The sequence below is a fragment of the Teleopsis dalmanni genome, chromosome 1 (assembly GCF_002237135.1).
Source record: "Teleopsis dalmanni isolate 2A chromosome 1, ASM223713v2, whole genome shotgun sequence".
Taxonomy (NCBI): Eukaryota; Metazoa; Arthropoda; class Insecta; order Diptera; family Diopsidae; genus Teleopsis; species Teleopsis dalmanni.
The window spans coordinates 175,687,762-175,701,168 of NC_051846.1; the positions used below are offsets into that span (position 1 = coordinate 175,687,762).

At 29.0% G+C, this 13,407-nt stretch overlaps 1 protein-coding gene and 1 non-coding gene across 2 annotated transcripts; both read left to right on the forward strand.

Annotated features, from left to right (window-relative positions):
• Window positions 1–478: 478 nt before the first annotated feature.
• On the forward strand, window positions 479–3,808 carry LOC119670321 (ER degradation-enhancing alpha-mannosidase-like protein 2). Its single transcript, XM_038080535.1, has 3 exons — window positions 479–705; window positions 763–1,891; window positions 1,947–3,808. The coding sequence occupies exons 1-3, from the start codon at window positions 581–583 to the stop codon at window positions 3,582–3,584; spliced, it is 2,892 nt and encodes a 963-aa protein (XP_037936463.1). The 5' UTR covers window positions 479–580; the 3' UTR covers window positions 3,585–3,808.
• A 3,356-nt stretch (window positions 3,809–7,164) lies between these two features.
• LOC119673615 lies at window positions 7,165–7,328 on the forward strand. The gene has a single exon (XR_005252132.1). It is a non-coding gene; the product is annotated as a U1 spliceosomal RNA (small nuclear RNA).
• Window positions 7,329–13,407: the final 6,079 nt, after the last annotated feature.

Sequence of the window (13,407 nt, forward strand, 5' to 3'; positions counted from 1 at the left end):
CCATAAAGTACATTATTAATTTTATTTAATATTTTAAAAAATTTATATTCTTTTTGTTGTTATCAAAACTTGCAAGAATGATTGCCACATTGAAATATTTCAATTTCATATCATTGCAGTACATTTTCACATTTTGCATTAAAGCACAATTACAACACAATTATCGAGATAAAAAATAGCGTGAATGTAGTGTCAAAGATCAAGAGTTCGATATTAAAGAAGTTACGTATATAGTCATCCACGCATATTTGAATCATATGTATGGGTATAGTTAATATTTGTTTTGTGTACTTCATTTGTTTGATTTTTTTTTAATTTGCAAATATTATATCTTATGAGTTCAAACTATTGTGAAACAATAACAGAAAATTTTTTTTAATTAGACAAAATACAATGGAATACATTTTCTTGATTTTAACTGAACATACCACACCCAACGAGTAATAATTCAATGAACGCGCACTTTTCAGCTGATCAATTTGTTTATGTCTGCTAATTGTGACGATACTATGTCGTGTCCTCAGTAGTGATAATGAGATTACACAGATTTAAAATGAAATGATAAAATTAGATTTTTACAATGCAAAATATTTTTTTAAATTATATACACTTATTGCTTGTATGCTTGGTCATTCTAGCACTGCAAGGACCGCAGAGAGTGCAATGCTCACAGTATTACACTAAAGAGAAAAAACTGGAGCTGAGGTAGTTCGAATATGAAGTACATCTTTTCAAATTTGCTTAAATTGTTTTGCATTAAAGGGAACAAGTGCGAAGTGTGTTTCAACATGGATACGATAGTTATTTGCGTTACGCAGCAGATTATGATGAACTCCGTCCATTGACATGTGATGGTGTGGATACTTGGGGTAGTTATTCACTGACATTGATTGATGCCTTGGACACGTTGGCAACCATGGGCAATTATAGTGAATTTAGGCGTATCGCTTTATTAATTGAGAAGAAAATGAATTTTGACAAAGATATTAATGTTTCGGTTTTTGAAACAAATATACGCATTGTTGGCGGATTGATATCGGCGCATTTAATTTCGAAAAAAGCTGGTTTAAATGTTGAAAAAGGTTGGCCATGTCAAGGTCCATTACTGCGATTAGCAGAAGATGTTGCAAAACGACTTTTACCAGCGTTTGACACGTTCACCGGCATGCCGTATGGTACAGTAAATTTACGGTATGGTGTTCCAAAAGGTGAAACACCAATTACTTGCACTGCTGCCGTTGGCACCTTTTTAATAGAATTTGGGGCATTGAGTCGTCTTACTGGTAACCCAATTTATGAGGAGGTAGCTCTAAATGCAATTCATACAATATGGGAACGTCGTTCTCCGCTTGGTTTGGTTGGAAATCATATTGATGTGCTAACAGGCCGTTGGACAGCTTTGGATTCTGGTATTGGTGCAGGCGTTGATTCACTATTCGAATATTTAGTTAAAGGCGCAATTATGCTTAACCGGCCAGAATTATTGGAAATGTTTCATGAAGCCCGACATGCTATAGATAAATATCAAAGACGAGATGATTGGTATGTTTGGGTTCACATGGCAAAAGGACAGGTGACATTACCTGTTTTTCAGTCTTTAGAGTCATTTTGGCCTGGTATTTTAAGTTTAATTGGTGATATAAGGCCTGCTGTACGCACGTTTGCAAAGTATTACAGCGTATTGAAGAAATATGGTTTCTTACCAGAATTCTTTAATATACCATTAGGTGAAGCATCTCAAAATCGTGAAAGTTATCCACTTCGTCCTGAGCTCGTAGAGTCAGCTATGTATTTATACCGTGCCACAAATGACCACGTATATTTGGAAATGGGTGAAACACTGCTTAAAAGTATTGAATTCAGTGCAAAAACAAAATGTGGCTATTCTACTGTGAGTATAACTATATAGCATGGATAAAAAAATTTTATTAAATAAATATTTCTAGATACGCAACGTTGTTACACATGAAAAAGAAAATCGAATGGAATCGTTTTTCCTTGCTGAAACTACGAAGTATCTTTATCTATTATTTGATGAAGAAAATTTCTTGCATAATGATGGTGTCACTGGCGAACGTTTAGAAACTACTAATGGGGAGTGTGTAGTATACGCAGGATCTTACATCTTTAATACAGAGGCACATCCAATAGATATGTCGGCACTACATTGTTGCCATGATATTAAAAGTGATATATACGAAGGGCTTGATTTGGAAATGTTTAGTGATAATAATTTGTTAAAAACAGAACGTGAAAGACGTATTGCCGATGAAACAAAAAATAAAAAATATCAATGTGCTGAAGGTTTCGAAGACATGCAAAAGCATAAAAATAAACTAAACACCACCAATTCAGATCAAAATGATACAACTGCAACAGTTGTTGATATAATGGTTTACGATGAAAATAATAATAAGGCAGCTGATGTTTTAATTGATAGATTTGATAAAGTTAAAAATCAAAGACGAAAGGAAGAAAAAGATGCTACAACCATTAATTTATTAAGAAATCAACTTACTGTAGCAGATTTAGATGAATTTTTCGATAAGAAACGATCCGATTTTAAAAGCGCTAGAGCTGCATTAGATTATGTAGTAAGATTCATGAAAAATTTTACACTGGATGCATCATTTATAGTGGGATTAGAAATATTTGATAAAAATGTGTCTAATATATTAGGATTTGGTGTACAAAAAGATTTCGAAAGCACTATGCGTACACTTTGGGAAATATATGAACTTAAACAGCGGTACGCAGTGAATGTTAAGTTAGCAATTGATGAAGGACTCACGTCTTATGATGACGATAAATACGAGAAACTAACAAATTTGTTACAGGTTTTGGATTATGAAACAACAAAATACTCCACATCAATATCATTAGAAGAAGAAGCTTTCAAAACTAAATTGGAAACTTTAAATAATTTAAGACTAGAATTTCAGTTAACATTAGTAAATACAACGTCCATGCAAGAGTTCCTATTAAAAGTACTGATTAAGGGTACGAATGATAAAAATCGCACCTATACAAAAATTTTAGACGAATCTGATATTAAAACGTTAAAACCACCGACTCTTTCGCCTAAAGATCGTGTTGAACTTTTCGAATATATACAAAAAAATGCCGCTTTCAAAAAGCGCATGATTGAAACATTTCGAAAACTACAAACTTTAATGAAAGAAGAAAAGGCACTACCGCCCTTACCTGAAAGTGCTGAATCAGAAACAAATGATGAACTTATTGTTGCTACAGACCAACCAAAGAGACCTAAACTTAAACAAGGTGATTTATTAGCGCCAGAATTCAGAACTATAGATAATAGTGAAATCAATTTCAATACAGAAAATATAGTGGCCGAAACTACTGAAGTAAGTGAAAATAATGACTCGGTCTGGTCTCAACTTGTGCAAACTTTTCTCAAAAAAACTACTCCACAACCCATTAAATTTGATGAGGGAATGCTTTTAGAAAAAACTAGATTATCCTTACAAAAATTTATTGCTAAACCCGTAAACTATGAAGTACTTACTTGTCAAAGACCTACGTTTATTGAAAACTTTGCTTACCGTTCATTTTATCCATAGTGGTTTTAAATATTCTTTTAAAAGACACGATCTTAGTAATAATACGAAGACATATATTACGGGTGATGATTAACACTCATTAACATTTTAATAAAATAATTAATATTTTATTAAAAATGCATTTACAATCGTTAAATATGCAACTCAGGCAACTAATATTATATATATGACCAAAATGTTTTGCCATAGCACTCTCAGCTATAAAAAATGTATAAGAAAGAATATATATCCCTATATATATAATTGTAAATAAAACTATTAGAATTTCAATAATTAATTAATCTTAATAAGTAATTTTTTTTGTAAAAGAACTTAAAAACTAATTATAAATTATTTGAATGTATGTGTATTGTAGTATAAAAATAAGAATATATACAAAGGTAATGGCAATGTTCCACCAAATATAACTAAAAGATATTTATTGTATAATTTTAAAAATTATAAAATTTATAATAAAAAAAGATATAAATTCTTATTTGTGTGAATTATAATTTTTATTATTATATATATTATTATGAAACAGTAAAATTTTAATTTATATTTGGTTAAATTAAAATTATAATATATGTAAATTACTATATTTATATAATTTGCATATATTATTACAACTTTTATAATATTTATAAATTATTTTATTTATTATTATAATATGTAAAAATAATAATTATTGTACTGTATACAATTTATAAAAATAATAAATGTTATAAAATAGAAGTTTGTCGTTTTTTTAGAAAAAGTACATAATTTATACAAATTTTTTTTTTAAATGTTCATTTATTAAAAGATTATTAATAAACAACAAACAAATTGTTTATTATACTTATGAAGCTCATTAAATTTAAAAGAAATTAGTATTGTAGTATCTTATTAGGAAAACTGTGTTAACAAAAACATATACATATCTGGGAATAAAAATGTGAGACTTTATACTCGTATTAAGTATTTTTCTGGGTGGTTCATATTGGAAGATTTGCCAGTTTAAGTTTAATCTTTACTGGTTTTAGTTTTCAATTATGAAACGTTCACATCGCGAGGTGGTTTCGTAAAAACTAAAGAATTAAATTACTGATAGAGATTTGTATAGTTGATGAAATTTTTATGGAAATTGTTAAGGAATAATATTTCCATTTTTAAAAGTCTTTAAAAAAACAAACTACCGCATAAATGAATGTAATTTTTAATTGAATAACATAATAATAGTGGTATGTTTATAATTATTAAAACAAACTTAATAAAATTCATTAAAGTAACAGAAACTAACATGGATCTGCTTTATGAATACAAAAAGAAGACATAACAAACATTAAAATCGGTAGAAAGAAATTATTTGTTTATTAGTTTCGATGTCATCACTGTCAGTTAGTTTGCGTGCTTAATGAAGACTAGAATAAAAATGTTTTCTTTGGCTTGCAACGAAGTAAGAATATTTTGCATCAGCACCATCATACTTGTCAACAGCAAAACTATATTATTTTATAGAATGTGACAACTTTTGCTTTCTAAACATAGACAACACACGTACAAGCTCTATTCCACAGGCCTTCCCAATTCCTTGCTCTCTACTTCGACGAGATAACACGTTCTCTCCACTCCATTTCGATGTACAATCGCGGATATCGTAACCTTCATCACAGGCTATACCGTTAGTGGCACCCCTCTCACACCCTTGATAATACTCCCTACAGAGATATCCATTATTGCTTACAATTAATGCTTATGTGTCGTTACCCCAAGTTTAGATAAATTTGTAATTACAAATACTAAGTCCCTTTACAGTCTACCTCCTGATTACTAGAATGGGGGTTACATCCACTAAACGCGGCTACAATCTTCCACAACCATTCCAAAGAGGTGGTTTTAGTGGGTTAAAGTCTCACACTATGATTGTCGATTCTTTTCACCTACTGCAAAAGAAAAAAAAGAGAAGACACACTTCAGACGACTGATGTTGTTAATGCCGACTCAGCCTGTAGGCTACTTGTTATTATGAATTGATTTTATAAATATATATATATAAATATATTATTTCCTATAATAAAAAAAATCAGCTATGTTGATGCTTGTATATTGCAATTATAGGCTAAGGCCTTGTACGAGTCCGAGTAATTTGATGGTGAATTGAGGGAAATAGTAAATTATTTAGGTATGTCAGCGAATGTTGCTATTTACCAGAATTTCGGGTAGGGTAAATTAGATAATAATTAGGTAAATAAATAAATAAATTTGAAAACATTAAACCAATAATAATAAATTAGTTCAATAAATAAATAAAAAAATCCTTAGGAAATTTCAATTTTACTTTACCGCAATTTACTCGAACTCGTACACGGCCGAAGTATAAAAGGGAATATAACTCATAAAAATAATTGGCTAAATTTTTATTTATATAATAATTATTTTTTTAATCAACTAAGAAATAAAAAATAATGAAAATATAATAACATTTTTTATCTTTTATTAAATTTATATACAAATATTCCGCTGTCATTTTGAAGTTAACATGAAAACATTAAAAAAAACACAAATGAATGAATTCTTTATTAGTGACTATGAGCTCTGTTGTTATATTATTAACAAAAAGTGGTGAAATTTCATTTAGCACAATTTAATTGTTTGAAATAATCTAAAAAATATGAAAAATTCTGTAAAGGCCAGATACTTTCTAAATATGCTTGGACGTGAAGTGCGAGAATATGTCTGTACATGTACATAGATATTTACATATAATTCTATATTTAATATATTTATGTATATATTGTTTTTCATTCTAATTGAAGCTGTAAAATATAAAGTTCATAAACTGATTTAATTGTTAGTAAGAGGAATGTAAACATTTTAGCAATGTGTTCTTTTGCTTGAAATTTGTCTTCTGTCTATTTTGTTGACAATAACCCAGCAGCAAATGAAGTGATTCTAGCAAGTCTAAACGAATTATAAGCGACAAACAGTTACAGTCTGCACGGTTATATGGAACTCGTGCGCTATATATACATATATATACATACATAAATACAAAAACAAATATATATATAAGTATTAATTTTACTATAAATATATAAAAATTATGAAATAAATATGTATTTATATATATACATATATATACGTATAAATTTATATACAAATACATGTATATATATATATATATGTATGTACATTAATATAAATATAAAATTAAAAACAATTAGAAATTTAAACTACATATACATATTTTGTATACATATACATAAGCTTTTATTGATATTCAATTTTGTGTTTTTGTTATATTTATGTTATATTTTTAGTTTTAATCACTATTTTATTGTATCACTAAAATAATTCTTAATCTTGTCAAAGGTTATTTTATTTATATATAAAATTAATTTATTTTCATATATATCATATTCCTTTATCCACATACTCTGTACCCACATATGATTGCACATCGTTTGTGTAGAATGACTACATTTAGCGACTGGGTGTTTTGTCAAACAACCACCGTTTATGTTATAAAAATTTCGTTTTTTTGCTTGTATATTTTTATAATTCTCATCGAGTTTAGTGAGTCCTATATTTAAGTACTCAGTGCAGTGCGGCGAAAAGCATACTTACCTGGCGTAGGGGTTACCGTGATCAAGAAGGCGGTTCCCCCGAAGTGAGGCTTGGCCATTGCACTACGGTTGAGTTGACCTTCGCGATTATTCCTAATGCGAATAACTCGTGCGTGTAATTTTTGGTAGTCGGGAATGGCGTTCGCGCCGTCCCGGTTCAAAATAATACATTCAAATAATTAGTAGTAAGAAGAGGCAAGTGTGCTGAATAAGGTTCAGCGCAAATTACTTACATTGCTTTAGATGGTTAGTGTTTGCGTATAGAATAAAATAAAAATCCAGCTGTCGTTATTTAAGGAGGTAAATTTTTACCATTTTTTAACGCACAGCTGAAGATAAATTCTATATGTAAAGTTGTGGATCTATATGTATATTCGATTTAGTTTTCAAGTCCATTGGAAAAGTATGTTAGTTATTGGTTTTGTTTTATGAAGAAATGAAAATTATGAGTGTGTTTGGATGTAAACGTTATTAAGGCTCAGTTAGACTAAACGGTGGGTAACGTAAGAAATTAATTCCAAGCGAAATATACAACCAACCGAATCTGCGTATTTCATAAGAACAAAATAAATAAACAAAAACGGTGTACTTTGTTTATTTCGTTTCCATCAAACACACAAGTTTGGTTGGTTGTGTATTTTGTTTTGAATTAATTTCTTACATTACCTACCGTCTAACTGAGCCTTTAGGCGAATGAATTGCTACAAGTTCTGTATGGAGTATGATTACTCAATACCATATAGAGTACAAACCTTGCAAGCAGAATTAGCAACAAGTATAATTGATTAAATTCATTATTTATAAAAATTGCGCTGAGGGCATGGCATGGTGTTCTTGTAATAATAAATTTTCATGTTTTAGGATACGTATGTATATCAGAAACATGTACATATGTGCTTGAATATGCGATTCTTTGTATATTTCGAATTAGTATTATTCTTATGACTGTTAGATATGCTGTAGGCCGAATCTTCACAGGTTTTTCATTGTTGTACTACCTTTTATCGCAAGAAACATAAAGAGACACAAACAAGATCTATTTATGCATTTATATAAAAGACCTGTTGTATTTATATAATTTAACAGACAGTGGCGGAGCTAGACCAACTCTGGACGTCGGCGAGATTAGAATTGCGAGGCCCCCTTTATAATCCAGTTGCAAAACTAAATAAGTTACATTCACTAATATGACAAAGCATGATTGAAAGTTTTATTGCTAATCTTTTACTTTTAGCTTCACTTAATTTTTTTTTAAATTATATCATAATTTGCGCCAGCTGCTATTTTTGCTTCAGTTTATAGAATTTCGAATGGAGATAGTCTCTCTTGGATCATCATAATTTTCTAGTACGTCTTAATCAATTTTAAATTTGAAAAGCTTCTTTCCGTCGAAGCTATACTGACTGGAACTGTGAACATGAATCTGGTTACTATATAAACATTCAGTAATATTTGAATATGGTTAATGCCATTATCAAATCAAATTGTTCAAAATATTTACTAAGTGCTTAGAATCCACAGTCGGTAACTTTTTGCGAGGCCCCTGTGGGCGCGAGGCCGTCGGCGGTCGCCGACATCGCTGACGCCTAGCGACGCCTCTGTTAACAGATCTTCCATTATTATCTCTGAACATTCCGATAAAATGCCAAAGAAGTACTTTACTACCTGGTGGGTTATACTAGTGTTAAATCTAAGTAAAGTTTTATATATATTTTATATTACTAATAATTAGTTATCAAAACTTATAATTAGAATATAACATATAACATTTTCACATGGCTTTTTTTTTATGAATAATAGCAGCTATTGATGTAAATTTGTTGAGGGCAGTTTTGATACTGTAAACGTACTGTTAGATACTTGGAGAAAATAATTTACAGTTCTTAATTTTGACAATAAAGTGATGTATTTCATGATATGTGAAGAACCAACTTTCAAATTCAAATAACTATACTGCATGGGCGCGAGCATGGATTATTTTAATTTTTGTGACGTAGTTTTTACATACTCTTAAAATTTATTTATTTAAATGGATTTTTTTTAATCGTAATTTATAGTTAATAACAGCAATATCATCGTCAGTTGTAAACTTCTTCAATATTATCAGTTTTAATGATTAAATGCGAAGCGTTCTTAACATTTATTATCAAGGGCTTAATTTTAGTAAAGTTAATTTTTAAATACCGCCTTTTCATATATGTATAGAGGTTACATTTGCTTTTTATGGCTGTATAAGACTTTTCGTTATACAAATAATTAACATATTCTAAATTTCTCAATATATATCGAATTCCATAAACGATACCAATATGTTGCATAAGTATTAAAATCTTATACAGTCACAAGTTAGCAGCATGTTTTGTACCAGATCTCTAAAATTATAAAAATAATTAACATATTCTAAATTCCTCAATTTATATCGAATCCCATAGACGATACCAATATGTTGCATAAGTAATAAATTCTTATACAGTCACAAGTTAGCAGCATGTTCTGTACCAGATCTCTAAAATTATCTTGAAGACTGTAATCAATTGAAGTGTGTTATATAAAAACTGATATATGTATTGCATTGAATCAGGTATGGAATCTCAATTTATCTTGACAACCACTGTCGAATGCAGTTTCCTGCATAATTAGTGTTTCGAGTACACCAATCAATCCATTAATATGTATAGTGTCTTGTGTAGTCACAAGGCATTAGTATATTCAATAGAGGAACTCTCAATTTATCTTGAACACAACAATCGATTGCGTTGTATTCCATAAGAAAGACCGTAGTAACAAGTTTACAGTATGTATATATTATTAGAAGATCACTTAATTTTTTTTGTAGATCACAGTGGATCCAGTTTCTTGCTTGATAACTGTTTTGAGTACGACATTTATTGCAATAATTGTATGTTATATATTATACAGTCATAGGTTTTTCCGAAAGTGATGGGTATATTCTATAGTATATCTTTCAATTTATTCTGAAGACTACAATCAATACATCTTTTGCTTAACAAGTGTTTTGTGTGCGACACTCTATGCATTATTTAAGTGGGTAGACGGGAGTGTAAATCATTGTGTTTTATTAATGGATGAAAATTTTATTATCTTGATTGCTGAAATAACTCTAATTTTATTATATTTACAGCATAGTCATTCACTGCTTGTATTTATTTTTATTTGATTATATAGACAACTAGTGATAATTCTTACTATAACTTATACATAGAAAGTTTTGTTATAATAAATAATCCAAAGTAAAAAGATAAGACATATGCACTTTAAGTAAGTTTTTTAGTATGTTTTACTAGAATTAAATATTTATTGTAAGAATAACTTTAAGGACTATCATGGCACTGCGGTTTTCCTTGATTGTTTTTTGTTGTTGTTGTTGTTGTTGTTATTCATGTCCTTTAATAAAACAAAGTTCGCAAGTGAATAGCTGAACAAAATTTATTGAATTAGACTTGCATCAAAAATTACGAAAACAATTTCATAACAACAGGCTCATTAAATAAAAAGTAACTAAAGCACGAAATAGCATTTATTAAAATGAAGGTAAGGTAAGAATAATTCAAGAAAGTTATGGATATATATAGATTCCTTAAGTAACAGGTCACGAAATACTTTTTGGTGCACTTGCGAGATTGTCAACTTCGAGTCGCAGTAGGTTTTAGTGATTCGTAGAGGCCAGAACAATTACCAGAAATATTCTAAAGCATTTTGTATACTAAGTAATTTTATAGTTTGATATAATGTCAATACTTCAAGTAAGTTCACAGACAAAAAATAAAAAAGAAAGCAGTGATGAATTCGAAAGAAAACCACTCCCATATTTATTTGAAAAGGAACTCATAACAAATCAGAATAAATATCGTTTTATTTTTGATAACTTCACAGCAAGTAAGACAAGTAAGCAAGAATACCAATAATATCAATTTCTTCAATTTCTTCTGAAAAATGTATATTTTTATAGTTCATCCAGTTACATATAAATTTTACTCCAAATATGAACAGTCACTGGGGCACTTAAATAATGGACAACAGATACAGAGAGAAAAAATCCAGTATCGTGAGGCGTTACCCAATTTGGCAAATCAATGGTATGGTTGGTTGCCTAATAATATGAATCGAAGCGAAACGCAAGAACTCAACTTTATAAATGCACCGAAAATTCGATGCGATTTAACAGTAAATGCAGAAAGAATATATAAAGATCGCATTACCGAAAGACCTGCGTTTAATGGATTGCGATTTATTGTATAAAAAATTAATATATATAAAAATATCGTGAATTTAGAAAAAAAGAGTTGGTTTATACTTAGTATTACTTGTGTAAGAGTGTTCAAGGGCGTTTTTGAATTCAAAGTACTATATCAGATAACCGAAGAAGTGCGCCAATGGTATAGTTCGTTTTTGAACTATTAAACTGGGCATAAATCTAAGATTGTTATTTACAATATTTTATGGTTGAATGTTATATAAAAAATTATATCAAACATAATTAATATGTACGGGTATCATATATGATTTAAGGGAAAGGGTGACGCTCCTTTCATTTTCCAGAATATGAAAAAGAAATTTTATTAATTTAATTGATGATACTATAATTATTGAAATAAACAAAAATCAACTAAATTAAAAAGTAAATAAAGCTGATGAACAATCCAATGAACATTTAGATATTAAGAGAATTTCGCTTACAGCAAACATAAATAAAATTAAATTAAAGTCATAAGCAACCTAATGAACCTTCAGAAACTAAGAGAATTCAGCTTGCAGTGAATACGAGAAAAACCAAAGAAATACCAGAACAATACACAACGAAGTATGCAAGATAATACATATAACACAAGATAATAATACATATTACATATAAAGGGGTACTGAAATTTTAAACAATACTTTTTTTAATTTTTTTTGTATTTTAATTCTAAAATATTTTTTAAAATATCAATTTAATATTATTTATAAATATAATATATTTTTAAGAAGGTGGAAAAATGATACTTATAATAAATATACTATATAACACAACTATAATATAATATTTATATAAATATAAATAATATTTATTTTTAAATTAAAATAATGTAGATAAAAATTTTCATTAATTTTAAAACAGAATTAATTAAAATTTTTTATAAATATTACTAATATTAAATATTTGTAATATTACTAATATTAAATTTTCTGTAATTGTATGTTGATCCTTTTTTTTCGAGTAAGCGCAACTGGGCACTTTTACTCTTTGATAGCTGGGGGCACTACAGGGTCCCACCCATCTCATTGACTAATTTATGTATTGCCTATAAGCTTCATGATTATTCAGTGATTGATCTAAGATCTGCGTATCTCCCCGTGCGGAGAGTGATTACTCTAAGATTAGATAGTGGTAAGTAGGATAGCCTGTCAATTTTCGTATATAACTTCAGGGCAGCTGAAAAAGTATGATGGAGCCATACTATATAAATTTTAACAATAGTACATAAACATATATATATCCAAATTTTGAATATTATTAAAATGGTTTTTTTTCATGTTTTTACCAATGTCATCTTACAATATTTATGTTTTTAGTTGAACAATTTAGGTTATTTTTGCTTTAATATTAAATAAAAGTATTAAGTATTAAGGACAAGTAAAACTCGCAATAGTCGGTTTACCATGCAATTTAATATTTGGCATGCAACGTATAGCCCTGAATTTTTCCAAAGTAAATTTGTGGTCTATCACAGCGTTTGTTTGCTGTTAGTCTATTTGAAAAAAAAAATAAAAAATTAAAAAAACTTTAATAATCAAGGATATGACAATCATTTTAAAAATTATTAACATTTAGAATCACATTTCACTAAGGCATGTGCGTTGTTGTTGTTGTTGTTGTTGTTGTTGTAAGAGATCATAAGAAATGTCCTATCACTAAGAAAGCGTACCGCCAAGAAGTTTTGCTTTCTTCGCCAATTTTGAAACTACGGTTGATAAGTAGATGTTGAGAAGTGATTCTAAGATATAAGTTAAAACGATATTGCATAATATTAGTGATTAAGTAGTTCCAACTGTATAGTGATGTTTTATACCACAAGATATATAATCAAGTGATTACTGCAGATTACATTTTGTATTTATCTTCAGTTAGTAAACCGGATATTTCTTTTGTGACATTATCATCATCATCATTTGTGAGATAACTCTGTATATGTCTCGACCTAACATATAGTAACTTCCATCTCCATTACTATAAA

Coding starts and splice junctions, on each gene's coding strand:
- LOC119670321 (XM_038080535.1), top strand. CDS start 581: ATGCAAAATATTTTTTTAAATTATATACACTTATTGCTTGTATGCTTG. Junction 706..762: donor GAGAAAAAACTGGAGCTGAG/GTAGTTCGAATA, acceptor TTTGCATTAAAG/GGAACAAGTGCGAAGTGTGT. Junction 1,892..1,946: donor CAAAATGTGGCTATTCTACT/GTGAGTATAACT, acceptor AAATATTTCTAG/ATACGCAACGTTGTTACACA.